Source organism: Colletotrichum aenigma (assembly GCF_013390185.1).
Source record: "Colletotrichum aenigma strain Cg56 chromosome Unknown KSG_Cg56_contig09, whole genome shotgun sequence".
In the NCBI taxonomy this organism is placed as follows: Eukaryota; Fungi; Ascomycota; class Sordariomycetes; order Glomerellales; family Glomerellaceae; genus Colletotrichum; species Colletotrichum aenigma.
In genome coordinates, this window is record NW_023500915.1 from 3,405,049 (window position 1) to 3,426,394 (window position 21,346).

At 55.4% G+C, this 21,346-nt stretch overlaps 5 protein-coding genes across 5 annotated transcripts; 1 reads left to right on the forward strand and 4 right to left on the reverse strand.

Annotated features, from left to right (window-relative positions):
- Positions 1-573: 573 nt before the first annotated feature.
- Positions 574-3,595, reverse strand: ubp3 (putative ubiquitin carboxyl-terminal hydrolase 3; the record flags this gene model as incomplete). Its single annotated transcript, XM_037328833.1, has 5 exons — positions 574-1,602; positions 1,655-1,817; positions 1,871-1,977; positions 2,024-2,890; positions 2,942-3,595. 5 exons carry the CDS (start codon positions 3,593-3,595, stop codon positions 574-576), a joined length of 2,820 nt encoding a protein of 939 aa, XP_037173413.1.
- A 900-nt stretch (positions 3,596-4,495) lies between these two features.
- Positions 4,496-6,660, reverse strand: CGCA056_v013590 (uncharacterized protein; the record flags this gene model as incomplete). The annotated part of the gene is made up of 2 exons (XM_037328834.1): positions 4,496-6,516; positions 6,573-6,660. The coding sequence occupies 2 exons, from the start codon at positions 6,658-6,660 to the stop codon at positions 4,496-4,498; spliced, it is 2,109 nt and encodes a 702-aa protein (XP_037172851.1).
- A 5,372-nt stretch (positions 6,661-12,032) lies between these two features.
- HEXBP-0 (DNA-binding protein HEXBP) lies at positions 12,033-13,516 on the forward strand (the record flags this gene model as incomplete). Its single annotated transcript, XM_037328835.1, has 8 exons — positions 12,033-12,081; positions 12,675-12,694; positions 12,752-12,786; positions 12,841-12,854; positions 12,910-12,924; positions 12,981-13,114; positions 13,172-13,319; positions 13,371-13,516. The coding sequence occupies 8 exons, from the start codon at positions 12,033-12,035 to the stop codon at positions 13,514-13,516; spliced, it is 561 nt and encodes a 186-aa protein (XP_037172850.1).
- A 1,347-nt stretch (positions 13,517-14,863) lies between these two features.
- On the reverse strand, positions 14,864-16,666 carry apdG-1 (Acyl-CoA dehydrogenase apdG; the record flags this gene model as incomplete). The annotated part of the gene is made up of 4 exons (XM_037328836.1): positions 14,864-15,200; positions 15,275-15,383; positions 15,447-15,702; positions 15,848-16,666. The coding sequence occupies 4 exons, from the start codon at positions 16,664-16,666 to the stop codon at positions 14,864-14,866; spliced, it is 1,521 nt and encodes a 506-aa protein (XP_037172853.1).
- A 988-nt stretch (positions 16,667-17,654) lies between these two features.
- Positions 17,655-18,902, reverse strand: CGCA056_v013593 (uncharacterized protein; the record flags this gene model as incomplete). Its single annotated transcript, XM_037328837.1, has 1 exon — positions 17,655-18,902. The coding sequence occupies one exon, from the start codon at positions 18,900-18,902 to the stop codon at positions 17,655-17,657; it is 1,248 nt and encodes a 415-aa protein (XP_037172852.1).
- Positions 18,903-21,346: the final 2,444 nt, after the last annotated feature.

Genomic DNA, 21,346 nt, shown 5'->3' on the forward strand with positions numbered 1-21,346 from the left:
CAGACATGAGTTGCGCATGGCGCCTTCTATGCGAGCATCCCCAGTTAACTGGTGAGATCACACATATCACAGTACAGGCAAGGAAGCATTTCATCAACGCTTTTTTGGATTCTTACAGGGACGTTTTTTGGTCCATGTCCTATCATTGATTCCTCCCCATCACTCCCCGTTTCAACCCCGCGCCGATGGCCACCATGAAGGCCCCTTGAGACTACTGAACCTTCCGCCATAACCGCCGATAGTTCATAAAAAACCTCCCCACAAGCAGTTAGATAACTCTTCGACTTTTTTTACTTCTTCTCCTAAGTCTCCGAGGGATGGTGAGCTCTGTCAACCAGACCGCAGGATGTAGTCAAATTAGATCGAGAATATCGCGGTACTGTTGTTGAGGCGGCCTCCCCCATTATCTCTCTTTCGCTGTGTCCATAAGACTTGCAATCTCTTGCGCCTGTGTTGTCTGTTGTGTTGAAGCGCCGCCTCGTTTTTCAAACCCATCCCTACGCGCCACCCTTCTACCTCAATGCCGTGATAGCTTCTGCTTAGATTTCAGGTCCGCGCTTTTCTGTAGCTTTTTCAAACGCGTTGGTAGAACAAGAGGTAGGCAACCTTGTTGTCCTTGATGTTGTCCTTGGCCGGCTTCCCCTTGGGCACGATCGAGCCGTTGCCATTCGCGACAGCGCTCCACTTCTTGTCGCCCTTATCTCCGCCCTTCGCGGAGGCGGTAACCTCCTTCCAACCATCGCCCTCATCTTCGTCTGCCATGGCACCGAATCGGTTCGTGGATGCATCCCGTGAAGACGCTCCTGGACGAGAGCTATCCTTGGCCTCTTCCTCCGCACCAGCTTCAGCTACGTCCTCGCTACGGACGCGACGGATGACAGTATCGTCTAGTCGAATCCATTCATTTTCGTCTTGCCGTCTGACATCGACCGTGTAGTGACCACCGTTGGCCTGCTTGCCATGGTGGTAGACAACACCAGTAAGTCTGTACTTCGGCATGCCCGCTCCCTCGGCGACGAGCGCATTGCGGCGTCTCTTCGACAGAACTTCTGTGGGAAGCTGCAAGTCGAGCGGGTAGCCGACCTTCTTGCCGATCTTGGTAGTTCCCTCCGTGTCGAACTTGAAGCGCTTGAGGTGGAGAATGAGAATTGGTGGTAGGGTCTCGATCAAGGTTTGCTTTGTCATGGGCGCGGCGTCGCCTTGGAGCCTTTCAGGGAGTGTCAAGCCCTTGATTGCATCCACAACGTTGTTGATGTACGGCGCGCCAATGTCCAGCTGCAAAGACTGGAACGGCTCCGTGGTTACCGAATCCTTGACGCCAGGACGACGGAGCTCTGATCGATACTGTCCGCTGAACAGCCGAGTGATAGGCGTGGTCTGGCTGCCTCCGGAAGAGCGCGTCTCAACGGCCCGCTGTCTAGAACCGACCTCGAACCAACCGTCCACGCCATCTTGAGACTCAGCGACGCTCGCTGCTGAAGACGTAGGACGTACTTCAGGGGCACTGTTCGCTGTTCCGCTCGACATCACCTGCGCACACTCCTCGTCGATTGCGTTCAAAATCAGACCGAGGAATTCCTGGGCATCCTGCTGATGTCCTCGCTGCTCGAGAATTAGACGTGAAGAGGCAACAGGCTGTAGGGCTAACACATACTCTCATGCTGGCAAAAGCTGGAAGGGGTTGAATGGCCTTGTAAACGAACTCCGGAATGAACGAGTCGCCGTATTGCTCCAACTGCTCATTTTTGAGCTTCTTGCGAAGCTTTTCGACAGAATCTGTCGAATCGATGACGCGGAACTCCCTCATAAACATGATCCTGGCAGCATGTCAGCTAACAAAGTTTGACAAGCGATTAAGACCAAGACTCACATGGCGTCGATTACGGGCGTGTCACTTTTGAATTTGTGAACAGCCCTTTTGCTGACTTGATCGAGGAAGTCATAGAATGGTACGCAGAAAAGAAGAACTTGCAAAACCTATGACTGTCAGCAACGAGACCATGTCGACGATGTAAGTACCCACTGAATTCATGTAGCACATATTTCCAGTGTTGATCAGGCCTCTCGGCTCGATGAACTGGACCTTGGAAAGACTGCCCACGCGGAAGTCCTGGATAGCAGCAGCCAGTGAGTTTGCACTTCCAGCCGAAAAGGTGGACGCGGCACCGTTGACGGTTTCACCTCCGTTGGTGCTCGCTCCATTAGCCGGTGCTGAGGTGGTTGGACCGTTGGCATTGGGTTGTGCTTTAGGGGCAGCTGCCGCAGCAGCAGAGAAAAGACCGCTCCAAGTCTTAGGGGCCGCCTTGGCAGGTGCCGCGGGTTGGGCTTCAGCCCGTTGCTCGGAGTCAGCGGCCACTACCGCTGCCGACTCCTCCGCAGGCTTCTCCTGGGCAGCAGACTTAGCCTCCTCCGGCTTGGCAGTGCTCGCGAGCTTCGCCTCCTTAGGGCTATTCTTTGGAATGACTGGCACGACAGGAACAACTGGGACAGCAGGCCGGGAGGTGTTGGAGCTGCTGGTCGTGGGCCTCGCGTTCTCCTTTGAGATGGTCTTGGGGCTGCCGTCGATTGAGACTGCGGTTGCGGACCTGTCGCTCTCCTTAGGAGCTTCATATGCCGCTGACTCTGCCCTTAGGGTAATACTTTCGGTCTCGGCGTCCGTGGAGTTATCAAGGGGCGCCTTCTTAGGTGTCGAACTCGTGACATCAACATCGGTGGCCGCGTCCGTGGCATCTTCCTTCGTAGCTTGATTCAGTTCCGCTTGATCCACGCTGCTCTGTGCCATGGGCTGAAGCGTGACGTTTTTCGCGCTTGAGCTCATCAACCTTCTTCGTCGTCTTGATTTCGGAGCTCTCTTGGGGAAGGGTCCTTGAGAGGAAGGCGTCCAGGGCAACTATGGCTCGTCAGCAAAGACGTACAAGGCGATTGCTCCGAGAATACTTACAGGTGCACGGAAATGTTCGGCCGGTTTGGGAAGCTCCGGGCTCTGGGGGGTCTGAGGAGTCAGAGGAGTCTGGGGAGCAGGCGCCGCGGGTTGAAAGGACTCAGCCACTGGCTTGAAGGGCTCGGCCACGGGCTTGAAGGGCTCAGCAATAGGCTTGAATGGTTCGGCCGCGGGTTGGAAAGGCTCAGCAACTGGTGTCAACACTGGAGGCTCTGGAGTCTGGTGAATAGAGTGAGGCTGAGGGGGCGGAGGCGATTGAACAGGCATGGCAGCAGAAATGGGAGGCGGCTGGTAGGGATTCGAAAGAGCAGGTGACGGCTGAGACGGTTGAGAGTACGGCTGGGGAACGCTGACGCCGGCCATGGGGACATACTGCTGCGGCATTGCCCGTGGTGACTGGACATATTGCTGCGGTTGTTGGTAATGCATATAGCCAGAAGGCATGCCGCCATTCTGGTACTGGTACGGCAGCTGGTGGTAGTATGGTGCGGCGGCGTAAGGGTTCATGTAGTTGGTATGATGCATCGGCATGTGCTGATACTGCTGGTATTGCGCATACGATGGCTGTTGTTGCATCCTCCGTCCTCTGCCCCCTCCAGGCCCGCCGCCCATGTCGATACCGCCGCCAGCTCCCGGCCCACCACCCCCCGGCATGGCTTGCCCAGCCGGCAGATGACGATTGTTCATCCTGCCGGCTTGGGAGTCGTGTGTTTGCAGTGATCGTCCACGGCTGGAACTATCACTGCCCGTTGGATCTGCGGCTTTCTTGGAAGCGGTTGTCGGCGCGGTCGCAGTAGAGGCGTCGACAGCTTCGGCGGAGTTCGACGTTCGTTGTGCTTCGATGGAAGGCGCGGTTTCTTCACGTCGGGTGCGCGATGACGGTGGGAGAGAACCGGCAAACTCTGGAGTGTCGTGTGTCGCCTCCTCTTTTCGGTTTGACGTTCTCGAAGCCGGAAAAGTACACAGGTGCCCTGACTCAAAAGTGGATCAGGACCGAGATGTCGCTTGAGCAAGCACGGAATGCGCTGCGGAGGAGGAAGCCGCGCAGGAAGGCGGTCGCAGTGAATCAGCAACGACCTGAGCAGCGCAGCTTCAATGCAGCTACGCAGTCGCTTCCAGTTTGGTGATGACAAAAAATTACGCCGCGCGCAGGAGAGGAAGGTTGACCTGGAGCTAGCGGCCTGCGGGCTCCGGGCTTTGTTAGCGCAATGCGATTATTGCCTGAGCCGAAAGCCTCGTGCACTGATCACAGAATGATCCCCGCACCTTGACCTCAAGCCTCATCTTCCGTAATTTGCCCGAAACCGGCCCCACTTTGGAGGGTTCAGCCGGTGAGCTGGGAGCTAAGGTAGGGTCCAGAGGGGGAGCTTAGAGATGAGCTTGGTCAAGCTAGTCCGTATCTATGTGAAGGTGGCCTGGTGACACTACTGACCGTTTTACGATTTTTTGTTGATTCGTCTTGACGTTACTGTCTATCCTATACTTGCTGTATCGCGGTAGGTCTATCAATAATCCAAACACCGGAGGCGACAATGATAAAACAGCGCTGGGGTCTCATTCATCCCTGAAAACCCACCGTCCACCTCCTCTCATCGCTTCCCGATATCTTTCTTGAATCATTTGCTTTTCTCGCTTTTCAAATTCTGCCTTCTCGGCCTGTACCTCCTGAGTGTTGGGAAAGTCCACGTTCCAAAATCCTTCAGGAGACGCCCGCCGAGCATACCGATGACGATGCTTGCCCAACTCATTGGCTAGCTGCCATGTCTTGGCTTCCACCCAGAGATTTTCCTTCTCCGGCTTCGACATTCCCCAGACGGTACTGATCCTATCTCCCAGAAAGTCTTCGAACAGTTTGTTGTCTGATGCTACGGTGCGATCGGCGCTGTTCTTCTGGGCGAGAGCCATTGCCCGAAAGTGCGGCCCGCAGCAATTCATGTCGGTGCAGCCTGGCAAGCAAGACCTGTCATTGCCCCTGACCACCTCCGAGTATGCGTAATCAGCGCCGCCGTTGAATTTTGGATTGACTTTGAAGTCGCCCATGCGCAGAGCAGCTACGGGTTTGGACCGAAGACCTGTCTTCGACGACGTCAGCGGAGTCTCAACTGTGGCTCGGTTCTTAGACGAACCACGCGTTGGACTTGGTTCTGCGGCGTCTTCGGTGCTCTTCCGACTGAAAGCGCTTCCTTTTGGCTTGTCTCGTCGCTCTTTGTTGAAAGGCAACTGCCTCCGGCCAGGAAAACGAAGGCCATCGTCATCCTCTGGATCATTGCCACGAAGTCGAGGCGCCGACCGCGTTATGGTTGGCGTCTCTCCTGATGGCGCCGTATTTAAGAGGGTACTCAAACGACCGGCGGGCTGTGGTGTGCGAAAATCCCCACCTACTGGTTCTTCGCGACCAGTCTTCTTGTAAGTAAGGCCGTCCTCGGCAAGGCTTCTTATGCCTTGAGCGAGTCCTTTCCTGGTGGGATTCTCGACAGCCTTCTTCTCTTGCGGATGCACGGGCATCACATTAGGGTTGACTGGCGTTAAGACCGCAGAGTTCTGAAGAGGTTTTGCAGCCGGCGTGCTGACGTTATCCGGCCTGACGGTGACCGAGTTGAAGCTCTTATCTCGTTCGAGATCCGCATATCTCTTCCTCCTCGGCGTTGTGACCCTTGGTCCAAGTTCGTCCAAATCCATACTTTCCTGGATCTGGGTGGAAGGCAAGCTGTTAGAAAGCCCGGAACTTTCGATTTTGATTCTGGTCCGCGTGGTTTGATCAGTGACCTGGTCGTCCGCACGCTTTCTCTTCCCAACTGAGCGCTCCGAGACAAAAATAGGGCCATCGGAAGAGGGCTCGGACTTGACGAGAACCTCTGTCGTGACATTGACGTTTTGCCTCAAGGGAGGAAGAGTCTGCTCATCGGCGTCTTTACCGCTCTCTGTCGTGTCTCTATCGCTCGTGTGTCCTGAGGGCAGATTTCCTTCGTCTCGAGGTAGATGTGCTGGAGGATCAGGCTGTGCAGCTAGCTGAGGTTCCGCGACTCCATTTGCTTGATCAGGTTCAGCACCAGTATCTGCGGTGAAGCTTGGGGTTGCAGCCGCACGAGGCCTGCTAGGCTCCGATGCGGATTCAAATGCAGGTGTAGGGTCGATTGACTGTCCATGCCTGTCCTCGATTCTTTTGATCTTCGCCTCCAAGGATGTTGCGTACTCGCCCCATTGCTTGATCAGGTCCTTCTGCTTTTGGTACTCTGCCTTCAACAGCTTGAAGTTCTTGTTTAAAGCGTTGTACCTCCTGAGGACTTTGTGGCTCTCGTGTAGAACCCGCTCCACGTCATTTTCCTTATCGGATGATTTAACTGGTGTAGGATCTGTGTTTATAGCTTTGTCCTGTACAGAAACGCTGGGGCGAGGTGTGTCTCTTGGCGATTCGGTGTCGCGGTTCTGATGGTGGAATCGCAGCAATTTGTTTCTGAGCGACGAGTTTTCCTGTTCCACCCGATCGATGTATTCAGCGCGAGACCTCAAAATTTCCAGCTCTTCCCGCAACGACTCGTTCCGCTCCAAGTCTTTGTGTTTCCTCTTTTCAAGCTCTGCCGTGCGTGGTCAGCGGTCGTTGCCAGCCATTACGTCAGGATTGTTGACATACCAGTGTCAAGTGCCTTGCCAATCGACCCGCGCAATGCATTGAATGCCTCTTGCACCGCAGCTCGACTCTCCGGTGAGAAGCTATCCATAATTTCCAGATGACCTCCGTCGTTTAAGCATACAGGTTGTTGTATTGACGGCTGGGGGGGCTGATGATGCTCAATGGGGCTTCGCGTCTCGTTCACGCGATGTGCAGGGAAGGCGCGTCAAGGTGGCGCCCAGTCACGTGCTTAGTCATGATCCAGGGATTCTGGACAAGAAAGAGCACCTAGGGCTTTCAGGAAACTGCAGCAGCCTCAGTACCAAGTATTCTGCCACTGAGAAACATCGTCATTCTCTGCACGCCAGCTCTCGATTACAACGGTGGCTCTTCACAAGATCCGTTTCCAAGAATCTGTACACGACGTCCCCGTCGCCTCTCACATGCCTCTGACAGCATCGGAGCCACTTCCGCAGTGAGGAGAGCTGGGCGGGGCGTGTTTATTGATTGAGCAGGCCTGCGACATCAATTGGTACGGTTGGCCTTGCTCGTCACCTCCAGTGGGCCTACAGAAGGCGGCCACTCCGAAAGATAACGCGAAGGTCGGCGCCAGGGCCGACATCGAGGACAAGCTCCTTGGTGGGCCAAGCCCCCCGACGGGAACACCTTTCCCCACGGGCCACGGTCTTCCGGCCCGGCAGCTGGTCAACGTTGAATCCCCCCGGTGAATGATCGTCATGGTACGACATTGCTAGTAAGGCCAGGCACGCCTGACCAGTATCGCATGCTATGAAAGTAAATGCGCTCTCTCGGTAGCTGGCACAGTCGGCCCCTGGCACCAAGAGAGACGAAACTGTGATGGCCTCGATTCTGGAACTGCTTCGTTCAGCAATCAGCTCGTCAATGACTAGATCACTGCTGCGTCAGGTGCGGCAGTTCGGACAATCAAACACGGCGACGGCCCCGAACATCCTCACGAGATGTGGACAGATCCTATTTGGGAGGAATGCCCGCCAGAGGCTAGACAAGGGTCTGTTTCTGCCTCCCGGTTCGTTTTAGCCGGGCAATTCGTGCCGCCTTCGCGGAGGACCCTCCTTCGATTCCTTCCTCGAAGGATCCTACATTCAATCATCATTCGTCGCCAAGCCAAGCTTCCAGAAGAATTCCACACACGTGGCGGGCAAGTTTTCCCGACCAAGCCGATTGGCATCCAAGAGCTTCACCTCTGCGATGACATCGTTGTGGGATTTGGACTTGTTTTTCCCATCAATACCAGATAGTCGACGCGATGCGTGTCTGCAACATGTTCGCCTGGAAGAAGTCAGGGTTGCATTCCTAGCGAACCAATGCCAATGCGCGCAGTCGCTCTGACTTGTTGTTTCTTGCATTTCTCAAAAGCCCGCGGCCTGCGGCCTCTCATGCACAATGATTGCGGCGGTATGTGGTTACATGCCGTTCTAGTGCGCCTTGGGCTGCTGCACCTGCGGCCAGAAAGTGGCCACTTGCCCGGCATGTTCTCCATCATCAGAGAATCCAGACCACACATCTTGTTCGTCTGTGAGTGCGATATCATCGGATATCTCCAGCATCGCTCTCGCAAACCATTCAGGGCAGGTCGGCAACTCCAATTTTATCGGGGACGACTCGTGCACGCATAAAATGAATCCACGGGAAGATTGAGCAGAAGCAAATCAGTGGTTGACGATGTCTTCGCCTGTTTACTTTGCGGATATGAGGCGCAATGCGCCTTGCCCCTGCATGGTCGTTGCGTAATTCCTGGCAAGCGAGACCAAGGAACATTCGATCGAAGATGGCTGTCGACCAACGATTACCGCAATTTACTGGCTACGAAACAATTGAAAGGAAACAGACCAACCTCCCCCGGGCCAGGACTTGTTTCCAGATGCTTATGCATGCGCTGCGCAGCGTACATACTGTACTGTACGGAGAGATGGCCGTTTGAGGGTATGGCCGGGTTCATCCGGTGTGGTCGACTGCTAAGCTTACCACCAACCTGAAATGGAAGAGTGGCCGAGATTGAGCACGGCAGATCTGGCTGGGTCGGAAAGTGCATCTCGATGGAACGAACCAATCCTCGAGCAGGGCTCGCCTGAGGCCGTGGCTTCGCTGAGGGATGCGAAACCCAAGTTCAATGGAATGAAACTCTTGGGATTTGTGCGTTAATTCCTCCAGTGAGATATCGCAGATTGAGTTCCAGGCAGGAAGGAGGTTGAAAATTACGGAGCCGACGTCAAAAGTGTGTACATGGGGGTTGGGTTTTGGCGAGGGGAGGGTGTCGATCTGGAGGGGCCGTCCAAGCCTCGGCCCAAACCTTTATCAAGAAACGAGTCCGTGAGGCGATCCGGGGTTTGTCGCCTGCCTGCGTGCCTGCCAGCCCAGCAGTGACTTGGCTTGAATAATGCAGACGTCTCTGTACGAGGAATTCTGACGCGGGAAACTTTTTTGCATCCCTGGACACTCGATCATTTCGTCCTTGATCTGGCTCGGAATGCTGAGCTTCTCCAACGCTGCAACTCCCCAGTATGGTTGAGGCAGGACCACAGAGAGGCATGTGCCATCCCACCGATGCAGTAGCACCACCACCACCAGCAATCGGACCGGGACCGCGTGCAGAGGGCATACCTACAGCCGAGACCACTTCGACTTGGAATACGCGGCAAGGCGGTATATTGGATGGGAAACCTGAGGTTGTGAATGAGACATGGAGACAGACAAACCCGACACGCACAGTGTGAGCCAAAAAAGTGATGGACAAGAAAAATGAGAATCCTGCATGATGGAGGGGCAAACCGCAGATGAGATCAGCTCTCTGTTTGGCGGCCCTCTTTTCTTCACTTACACCAAGCGGTGTCTCATGACCCTGCTACGACATGTTGAGAGACCGCTTGTGGTGAGTGCTCCGAGAAGTGTTTTCGTTCAACACCGCTCAATCAATGCACATGGACAATATGGACAGAATCCAAGATACGTATGGCCCGGCATTCTGTCAGCCAGGCCACCAGCCCACCAGGGCAAGTGAGGGGCTGATGAAGGCTTGTGAGACAAGAATCAGAGCTTGCAGACTCTCAGCCTGTGATGAGGGGCTTTCAGACAGGGAGGGATGCAAGGGACGGGCCCCTCGCAGGCCCCTCACTGGCCCCTCGTAGGGATGGAAAAGGGTTTAGCGAGGCTGGGGCATCGCAATTCACAGTGTTTGGCCTGCCACGGAGCCACCTGCCTGCCTCTCGGCGATTTAAATTAGTATCTGGCGCAGGGGGACCCCAGCCCGTCCGACATGCTGAATCCTCTCTCCCGCCAATTTTTTTCATGGAAGAAAAAAAATTGAACAAAAATTCGGGACGGGAGGGGGGTAAAAAACTGAGGGGCCACAAGAAGAAAAAAAATAAAAATAAAAATAAAGGGAAAGTGCAACCAGCGAAAACACCGAGTACAGTGCCGCGTCATGTACTTTTTTTCTTTTTCTTCTTCTTTCCATTATCATGCTTAGGCGCCTACCCATGCGGTATTTCAAGAGCAAGCCTGGCTGCGTAATAGCGGTAGGAGGCATATCCGTGGACCCGCGATGGAAAAGCAGAGAGCAGAGGCATCTGCACATTTTGCTTTCAAAAGTCAGCTGCCTTTGAGTTCTCGTCCCTGGAGTTTACTGCTTCCCCGTCGCACAAACCAGCTCAGCATTCATTTCCCGAGGGGTGGTCTTGTCCACGTCAAAACCGCCTTATCGGAAGGTTCGAGTCTGGGAGGTCGGGCACAAGCTTCGTCCCAGGTCATCTCAACTCTGGAGAACCTTCTTCTGACTTGGGTACCGATGCAGTCGCCAGTCAATTGCCCCCCTTCCGCCGTCTGTCTACCTTAAGGCCTAAGTTCTTATGAACGCGACCCCTAGCTAAGATCCAAGGTTGCTTCCGGCGCAGCGCAGGCTATTGGGCCGAAGCAACGAAGGCGAGGGCTGTTCCTGCCTTTTTCCTACGCTTCAGTCCGTGTGAGATAGGTCTGGAGACCTGGGCCCGAACATCCCATCCATCCCCCTGAGGTGAGATGGTAGCGGCGCGTACCTACAGAGGCAAGGTAGTGTAGTCTCATCATCGGCTCCGGCTTTTGACTTGGAGGCATATCTCGGGTAACGGGGGCCGCCCTCAGCTCCAAGTCGTACATTAGTAGCAGTCACATCAGTCTAGTCCAGCCCGGCCCAGCCAACTGTGTGCGGTGAACCGGCCAACCTAGCATCGGGTCGGACCAAGCCAAGGTAGGACAAGCAAGGCAGGCCATCTCAAGCTGGGGAAGCTGGTGGTGGGCAGGAGTGTCTGATGTGATGATGGCCGGTGTCAAAAGCTGCACGTACTTGTACCGCAAGGTGGGCACGGCAAGTCATGCTGCAGCGGATGTGAATCATGGTGACCTGCTTGCTTCTTCTGTCTTTTCCAACCCAAGCACAAGGCAAGACAAGGCAAGGAGAGGAGACGCAGGCGATATGATGGTATGGCAGAGCAGAGAATGGAAATGGCTAGACGTTCACCCGCCGCCGCCTGCCTTAGTTCTTGTAGAGCTAGGCAGTAGGTAGATAGGAAGGTACTTTCCTTACTTGCCAGCTCCAGGTCTCACGCTTTAATTCACCGTGACCGGGCTCTCATCTCCTAAAGGTAAGTGGTAGGTAGGAAGGTAACCACCCACGTCAAACCCTCCATCTGCCTAATAACCTACGGCAACTACAAAGTGCCACTGCTGCTCCTGCTCCTGCTGCTACCAGGCTAAGTGAGGTCGGGTGTGTAAAGTACCTCCTCACCTTACCTACCTTCCCGCGACAGGCTCTTCCTCAGAAAGCCTCTTGCCCCTTTGATTGGACGCTACGAATACAGGCCATTTTCGCACCGGCTCCACACCGCAGCAAAGCGGTGGACTTTGGAAAAAAACACTGAAAAGACCAATCCCACCACCATTTCCTCCCCCCTTCTTCCCACAACCTCCTCCATCGCAAACACAAACCTTGCAACACTTTTCCGCAACCCCTCGCTCAACAGAGATTTCCGACTCTGTTTGCTCTTCAGACGCTGTGAGTACAGTTTTCTCTCCTGTTCCTGGTCGCATTCGCGTCGTCAAAGGCCATCGCTGGCGTCACCCTGGATTCGACATCATCGCCGCTGGCCCTGCTGCCATACCTGGACGACAAAAGGGAAAAAAAAAGCCGAGCCCAGAAAAAAAGCAGATTTACACTTATCCATCTCCAACTTTTCCCCACATCGCGCGCACACACATGCCACTTGCCACTCCCCCCCACCTCAACCACATCCCATCGCAACAAACCTTTCGTCTGCAAGATCTCAATCTCTCACCAAAGCTTGGCTCATGAATTCCTTCTACGACATCTTGCTTCGCAGTCAACGGGCAACTTGCATTCTAACGCACCGCTCCCACAGATCAATCAGTACATCTACTCGACATCTTCACCCGCCACCAAAGCCCAAAATGGACTTCCAGGGATCCGCCGCTCCTCCTGCCCGCACCTGCTTCACCTGTGAGTTACCCTGACTTCACTTTTTCGTGGTCTCCTTTTCAGCTCTTCCCGCCAACCGCCACACCCGGCAATTTCTACGTTTTCCCGCATTTGCCTTTCTGTGCGGGTGGCTTTTTGGCAATTCGGGATCGTCTGGTATCCTGATCTCGAGGTCTCGTTGCCATTGGCTCACCGAACTCTCACCGCTTGAAACGCCTCTCTTTTCAGCCTGCTATTGGTGGCAGTCTATGCAGCTTTCCTTTGGGGCATGTGTTCGCTGCGCGCGCGACTGCTTCATTGGACTGTCTGCTTGTCTCCGTCATAGTCTCGCTTGCGGTATTCATGCCGCAGAAGCATGGGAGTCTGGCTTGCCTCATGGCCCTGATACTGCCGTCGTGCAAAGTCAGTCTGGCAGTTTGAATCGAGGATGCCTCTGGCAAAATCGCGTTCCAGATATCCCAGGTCTACATGGACAGATTCGTCAAGAGGCCCGCCTGGAGACTATTGCGACGTCCTACTGACTTCGAGCTGGTGTGCCGGTGACACCTATCCCATTCCTTACTTTACATCCCACTTGTTGAAATGAAGCGAAGAGTCTGACCAGAGATATTTAGGCGGTGCTGCCGGCCACCAGGTATGCCTCGAGAAGAGGGTGATGATATCCGTCGTTCGAGCTGCTGACCAAATGTAGGCCCGCGAGTGCCCCAACCGTGGCGCCGCCAAGTGGTATGTTCTCCTGCTATGATGCTCAAAACGGTTGATACTGACTTTTTTGTGTAGCTACAACTGCGGCAGTAAGTGATTGTTTTCGCCTTGTGCCTATGAGATAACTGACAATCTCTGCTCCAGACGAGGGCCACATGAGTTAGTCCAAATGCCAATCTCTTGACCCTGTGTACTGTTCGCTAACATTTCCCCAGGCCGTGACTGCCCCGAGGGCCCCAAGGACACCAAGTCCTGCTACCGCTGCGGCCAGGCTGGCCACATCAGCCGCGACTGCCCCCAGGGAGGCAATGTCGGCGGCGGTGGTGCCTCCAGCTCCGAGTGCTACAAGGTTTGACGCCCGTCGTTCGATTTCCCAGCGCAGCGGAGAAGCTAATTCGAAGCCCAGTGCGGTGAGGTCGGCCACATTGCCCGCAACTGCCCCAAGTCTGGTGGCGGCTACGGCGGCGGCTTCGGCGGCGGCTACAACTCCGGCGGCTACGGCGGTGCCAGCCAGAAGACCTGCTACTCTTGCGGTGGCTACGGCCACATGTCTCGTGAGTACTCCTCTGACCCAAAGCAACTGGACTTTGGCTGACATTTGTAAGGCGACTGCACCAACGGCTCCAAGTGCTACAACTGCGGCGAGAACGGACACTTCTCTCGCGACTGCCCCAAGGAGTCATCCGGCGGCGAGAAGATCTGCTACAAGTGCCAGCAGCCTGGTCACGTTCAGTCCCAGTGCCCCAACTAAGCGCGAGCTGGCTATTGCAACGGACCATTGGTGACGACGCATTGGCTTGCCTCGCAGCCAGAACCGCGGTTTTATTACGACGATTCAGACGGCCTCGGGGCGAAATACGGCTCACTCTTACGAACCTGGCATTGCGGCTTGCTATGTACATTGGAATTGGCTCTCTTTTTTCTCGTTTTCTCTTTTTTCTTCCTTGCTCACGGCAAACACTGGGACACTCGGCCTGCGGAAAAGTTTTACACGGAACGGCATATGAAATCACGGCTTTTTCTCTTACGCACCATGATACACCTTTTCGCATATGAACGTCGAAAGCTTCGGCATCGTGCGGGCTTGGTCACATCGGTTGGATGACGATTGCAGTCTAAAGACAAAGCTTGCCTCTCCTCTCCACGGGTATGATGATGAGGGGAGAGCAGAGTAGGGTGGAGACGGCTCGTGGGTGGAAAATAGTTTTCCGACCTCTTGATGATAGATTTTGTGGTCGGCTCTTGGGGGTGCTCAAAAAGCTGCGGCCCTATGGCAGCATTGGCCGTCTCAGGGCAGGAAAATGGAAATGTTACGCGTATGCTGGCTGTCTACACGTGCGTGCTGTGAATTCCTTGATGTCTGGCCTCGCGATTGTATGTTGCAGTGTCGCTGTGTAAGCACATGTCAACGGGAGCTGCCGTATCCAACAACGGAAAAGAGCTCGCTGATGCTAACAACACAGCATCACGGTCCTTGCAGAAACCTAAATGTGGTCCAATGCCCTGAAACCCGGACACATCCGCGTCATCCCAAGGCAGGACATCTCCCCGTCTGCTTTGCTGATGAGGCAAACTCTTTCTTCGTATTTTTGGGTTTTCAAAAGAGCGTTGAACACGGGTTCGGCTGCCTTTTTGTCACCCGAAGGAAGAACGAGACCCAACCGCGCCCGAAAGAGGGAGTTTGAAACAAGCACGCCAAAACCTACGATGCCCCGTTTAGGTAGTGAACCCTGCCCCTGTCACTGCCCCTGCCCGCTCCCCGCTGAGCAAATGCTGTTGTAGTTGTATTCTTGCTAAAGTATGTATATCCGAACTTTGGCATACGGGGGGTCGCAGTGCGTAAGGTAGTGGTCGCGCCCGGGGTTTGCTTGGCGGAGGAGGGGGGGACGAACGGGGTTTACTCCGAAAAGGAGACGGCCCTGAGTCGTGGAGATATTTTCGGAATTTTTCCTGAACGGGAGGGTTGATGGTTAAAGGATGTACACAAGGGTGATGTTCTTGATTTGATGTTTTTATGTTTGGTTTTAGCGCTTTCGTCTTTTCTAGCATCGCAGAGTTTATTACAAGCTTCTTACACATTTCCAACTTGTCTTCCTCCTTATAACCTTGACTTGGGCATGAACTTCATGGCCTGCCGGACGCCCAGGTCGCCGAGGACCTCCTCCGCGCCGCCGAGGATGGCGTCGAACTTGTAGGTGCGGTTGAACATCTCGATGACGCGGCCCATGCCGGTACGGGTGAGGCCGCGGCCGCCCCAGATCTGGACGGACTCGTCGGCGATCTCGTGGGCGGCGCGGGTGGCGGACATCTTGAGCAGGCCGATGGGCCCGCCGAGGTGCTTGGCCTGTTCCTTGTAGGGCATGTTGCACATCTGGTAGGTGATTGTCTCGAGCCAGGACTGGTTTGCCTCGGTGAGGGCGATCATCTTTGCGAGTCTGTGTGTACCGGAGTTTGTTAGTTGTTTGAGACTCAGGAAACGTGAGGGAAGAGGGAGAGGGGGGAAACGGACTTTTGGCGGATGACGGGCTGGTCGATGAGGCGCTTGCCGAAGACGAGGCGTTGGTGGGACCATTTGAGGGACTCTTCGACGACGGTTCTGCATTGGCGGATCGTGGCGCCTAGGGGATGAACGTGTTAGCTACGGTGTTTTGGTTTCTGTCAGGGGTAGAGACGACGCTTACAAGCCATGGTCCAGCGCTCGTGGTTGAAGTTGCTCAGGATGACGTGGATGCCCTTGTTCTCCTGGCCCAGCAGGTTCTCGACGGGCACCTTGACGTTGTCGAAGGTGATGTACGTCGTGCCGGCGGCGGGGGAGTAGGAGGTCTTGATGGGCTTAGTGTTGACACCCTCGCCGCGCTCGATGAGGAGGACGCTGAGGCCCTTGTCGGTCTTGACGCCGGTGACGAAGTAATCGCAGAACACGCCGTTGGTGATCCACTGGAATAGGAAGGTTAGTATTCGTATAGCTTCAGCCGTCGTGTATCACTTGCCTTTTTGGTTCCGTTGACAATCTGTTCGAAGCAGCTGTTAGTATACGCGTGCAATGACAACTAGACGCTGTGATAACGGTGTGTGTACTCACGTAGTGCTTTCCGTCAGGCGTCTTCTCCGCCGTCGTCCTCAGCCCTGCGACGTCACTGCCGGCAAAGGCCTCCGTGATGGCCAAGCAGAGCTTCTTCTTGCCGCTGAACACCTCCTCCGACACCTTCTTCTTGAGGGCCTCGGAGTTGGCAAAGTTGAGCACGACAGTCAGGCCGATGGTCATGCCGGCCATGTTGCCGTCCTGGAACCCGCGGCAGTTTGTCCGCGCGAGCTCCTGGCTGACAATCATGTCGTGGAAGTAGTCAAACTCCTCGCCCTTGACGACGCCGCCGAGCAGCTCGACGCCGTGGAGGTGCTTCCCGGGGCCCAGGCGCATGTGCAGCACGCCGGCCTTGGACATGCGCTCGATGAGCTCCTGGGAGATGTAGTCGCCGCTCTCCTCGGCCTGCAGCGCCTCGGGGGTGACGTAGGTGTCGGTGAACTCGCGGATGGCGCGCTGGAGGGCGCGGTGGGAGGGGGAGAAGTAGGGGGACTTGAACTGCGGCGTGAGCCAGAGGGGCTCGCCGTAGGGGACGACGGAGAGCTCGCCGGGCTGCTGGACGACGACGGAGGGCTTCTCGCCGGCGACGGTGCCGATGACGAGGGTCTTGTCGTACTTTGTGAGGACCTCCTGGCGGTGGAGGTTGTAGAACTCGGTGGTGGCGTCGCGGCCGGCGACCTGGCGGAGGACGGACTCGCCGCCCGGGTGGGCGTCGAGGAAGTCTGTCAGGTCGTAGACCTTGGCGTCGATGATGCACCAGAGGGACTCGTCGTGGTTGTTCTTTGCGACCTCGTCGCGGGAGTACGTCTTTGCGGCCATCGTGATGTGTGTGGGATTGGAGCTTTCTTTGTTCTTCGGTACCACCAGGGAGTTTGGGAGATTCGACTAATGGGAGACTGAAGCTTCAATGGCTTAGGTAGGTGCCCGTCGTCGTCGTCAAAGGGAGGATAGATATCGTCGGCGTGTAAGAGGGAGGCCAAGTCGTGCGTTGTATCGTTGGAGACACAGAACAAGGTGTCAGGAGTGCCAGCAACCTGAGTCGGACCAGATGACATGTGCCTTTAGGGGGCGGTACATCGGTTGACGTCGGTCGGGAGACGGGCGGCCGCAGACAGCCATGTCTGGAAGGTTGGCAGTGAGCCTCGGCTTGTGTGGAGTGTGGAGGGCGCCTGGCGGACGGTGCTGATTTCGGGAGAGTTGTGATTGGCTCGAGGGAGGCTGGGGGAATGAGATGGCGTCCGGCGATGCGTCTGAAGACCAAACCAAACCGGGGGTTGCCGAAGCTTTGACGCGACTGGGGTCTTTGATGATTACTCATGCTCCGAGTGTTATCTGATGAGAAATCGACTAAGATGGAGAAATGCTGGGTTGTTGGCGACGAGATGTGAGCAAAGTTAAGTGCAAAGCTGAGTTCCATGGAAAGCTGATGTTTGGTACACTTTGCGATGCGCTGAGCATCGGACACAAGACGGGGCCCCCTGTTGATGCTTCCCCCACAGAGGAACATTTACCCCGCAGAGGGGCGCATCATCCCACTATGAGCTCTACCCTATTCCGAGGCTGGAGATCCTCTTTCAGTCTAGCATCTTTCCTGTCTTGGTGCAGAGCCTCTTCAATAGACGTTGGGGCCGTCAGGGATGGTGGGATATTGATCAGATGGTCTCATATCGGCCGAAGCACGACATCGGATAGTGAGTATTCATGATTCAATCAAATTTCCCGGGCTCTGCGCAGTAAGATGGCTTCGCCTACTCCATAACCATCCAGGTTGTCAAATGCAACCCCGTCAAAGCCTGCCTCACTGCCTTCAGCCCAAGACGTCCGTCCACGATGGTTTAAAGGTAAGACTAGGATCGTGAGCCAAGCTGTACATTGCCAGCGCGGTTGCCAGGTGGGCACCTGCCCACAATGTCAAGGTGACCCTGACCGGTTTGGGTATTCCGTGGCGATCGACATTTGCGAGAAAGTGTCGTGCCAATAGGCCAAGCCCGAATGTCGAGAACACGCCCGTGACTTTCCATGTCCAGTCCTTGGGGCGAGCATTCGCGTGGAAAGCGACGACCCCGTTTTCCAAAACCTCCACCATGGGTGTGCAATTCCATATGATGTTGGTGAGGAAACCAGATAGCCAGACAGGCACAGCAAAACCAAGGGCGCCATCCTTGAGAATTCGCAAGACTCCACTGCTCTTCCTGTAAGAAAGAACGCCGAAGGTAGTAGCGGATGCTGGTCCGCCCAAGAGGACATTCACGACTTTGATCCACGCCGCCAGATTGGGGTGTTTGACGCAAATTCCAGTCGCAGCAGTGCCTGCAAACCACAGTAGGAACAAGAAAGAAAGGATTATAGCCAAGCCCTGTGGCATCGTGGCTTCACTTCTCTCTTGAACGTCATCGTCAAATGTTGCGGTTTTTGGCGACGTAGGAGGTGACGCAGGGCTGAGTATCGCTTCGACGAGTCCCGTGACGCCCTCCCGGCTGGCAGTCGACCCAGTCAGCCACAAGAGACACAACATGACCTCGTCGCAAAAGAAACTTCCAAGATATATGGTGGCCAAGACTTGTGTCCAGAAGATGCCTCGGCAGGCATAGAGCTTCGTCGCTTGCAGCACAGGGCCGAGGACGAAAGCGACGACACGAATCAGCGTGTTGCGCTGTGAGTTAACCACGTCACTGTGTGCGGATTTTTCATCGACATCGTACTTGTGCGGCGAGACAACGAGGGTCCATTCGAAGGCACGGCGAACACGGATGCAGTTGAGGGCCTCGATAGCGTTGACGATGCAAAACACAGGCGAACACTTCAGCGCGGGACCCCATGACGATGGAAACCCGACGATGCGGCCCGAGGGCTGGGTTACAGTGTTCAGAGCGACAGCCACGAGGGCCCAAAAAGCGGATTGCCACGAGAGCTGGGCGTCAGACGTGTCCGCGGGTGGCGTAGGTTGGACAGCCTGACCCTGATCATCGTCATGGTCCCGTTGGGAAGTCCCGGACACGACGAATAGCAAGAGAATGAGGGCAACAGCTAGTGGAGAAGGCGCTTTGGTGAGCATCGTGACCCCGCGGATGAGGCTCTGGTAGGTTTCTGGTGTCCGGAAATGCGGAAAGACAAGACGGCCGCGTCGGCGGGGATGCAATATCAGAGGGTCGGACTACATGTTGGCGCAGGATGGAATCCCTGGTCAAGTCGGCAGGGTCCAATGGGGTTTATCGGGTCCATTGGTGATCGACATGGACGAGCGTCGCTCAATTGAGAATGGCTGCAGCGATTGCGGTGGGCGAGCAGACGAGGGTTGTCGCTTTTGGCGAGTGAGGTGAGAGCAAAGGGAAAGAGCGAGGTCTGAGGGTATCGTCGGCTCCTCCTCATATGTGCATTTTGTTGTTCGTCATTGCTGAGCGGCCATCGAGTCATTGGATGTCGGTGACAGGGTGTCTGGGGCAACACATGACGGCGATGGTGTCAGGTCTTTTTGTTGTTCCCGTCCGTCGAGGGGCAAGGTAGATGGTCGGCGAAACTTGACGCATCAGAGAGGAGAGAGAGGAGAAGACTAGCCAGAGAAAAAGTGAGAGGGAGAGAAGGAATGGGACGGGGAGGCAAGGGAAGCAGGAAGGGAAGACCAAGCCAGGAGACTCAGGGAAAGCGCATGAAGGAGAAAGAGCGGACAGGCGGGAATGGAGATTTTAGTGGAGGGATGACGCTGCGGTGGAGCAATAGCAGTGAAGTGTCACCAGAGCCCCTCCACCGTTGCAGCGAAGCAGCGATTCGGGGACCCCTCCACCCGCTATTGCCTTCCTGAGGTGAGGTCTGTTGTAGGTAGGAGCGGGCAGGCGTTGCTTTGCTGTGTGCGTGTGCGTGTGTGGTGTTGTTGCCCTCCACTGCACCATTTCCTTCATCCATTGGATTGCCCCTCCACCGTCCTGTTGGGTTTGTGGTTTCTTGTCGTCAGGTCAGGTCCACCGCACAGCACCGCAAGACCGCAGCACAACTTTCATTGCCTCCTCTGGCCGCGAGGACGGTCGTTCCTCATCTGCTGCTGCTGCTGCTGCTGCCGCCGCCGTCACCTTACTGTTCCGTCCATCGTTTGACTCGCGGGCTCGTTTCCCGAATTCCCAGCAAACAACACACACCGGCCGTCTGCTCCTCCGTCGTCCTCATCCTCCTTCACCCGGGCTTTTTGTCCCTCTTTCTCCCCCTTCCTGGCCATCGGCATCCTGTCCTTCGTTCGTCGAGGCCTTCCTGACGGTATCCCGGATGATATCGAGGCTTAGCGCGCTCACAAATTCCCCCGCCCGATCGCTCCTAATAAGATAGTAAGTCCGTCTCTCTGTTTCTACTCCCGTCTCTGCCGTTGTTTTCTCCTTGATCGCTTCCCTGGTCCAATTCCAACCCCATTCCACCAACGCTCCCTTTCCAATGCCCGTCCATCACGTCCACCGGCGCCCGCAAAGCCCGAAAAAGGCGATGCCGCACTCAATGATAACTCGGCTGCCGTCTCTTGAACGAGCCAAGGGCCAGGTGTACTCGCATTTAGGAGGAGCACACTCCGTTCTCTTGCGAATCATTGGCTGGCTGGCTGGATCAACCGCCTTTATGCGACAACTCGACAGGCGGAGAGACTGAGGGAGGGGTTGGTTGGTTGGTTGGTTGTCGCTGCAGTGACAGAGTAAGAGACTCTATCACGCTACTCAGCCCGGACCGACTTCAACCCCTCTGCCTTCTACCTACTGGACAGTCCTGTTCCACTGATCTCTCCCTCTCTCGCCTCTTATCAACGTTTCGGTTAGGTAAGACACTTTGAACGGCATTTCGATGGCGCATAAATGGGCTTGTCTGGATGTGCTCGCCTCTGCTCATGGTTGCCGGCATAGCTTCCATGGTTTAGGAGGCTTGTGAGCTATCATAAGCTACTACGCCTGCTTTTTACCACGGCTTCTGTTGCCGCCCTCGACCTTTACCTTATCTGGACTTCTTGCGCTTATCCCTCATGGCGGCGCATGTCCGCGACCCAAACAGCCGGGCTCATTGTACATATCAGTCAAAGACCCATGATCCCCTCTCCCCCTCTGCCAAATGCTAGCCGCTGGGAGCAAGACATTCCACCACGTTGCTCGTCATCCCCACATCCAGCCTGACCTCTCCCCAACCCCAAACTCCCCTTACGCTCCTTCTTTTGTCTCATCTGTTCTTGCTTTCGCCTGGATCTAACCGATCTCTTGTGACTTTATTTGGCCCTCTCACGGACTAGTGCCCCGGTGGCAGCATCTGGCTTAGTTTGGCGTCCCTCCAACTCTCCAGATCCTCCGGACTTGCTTCACCATATACCTTCTTCACTCACCAATCGCTTCTCTCGCATCTGCAACAATGGACGCTTACTCAGTTTCGTATCACAGCCCTTCAAACCGCAGCAGATCCCGCATTTACCAGGACCTTGAATCCTGTCGACTCCAAAGCCTCCTTGGAATCGGCCAAGAAAAGCTTCTACCCAGATCATTGACC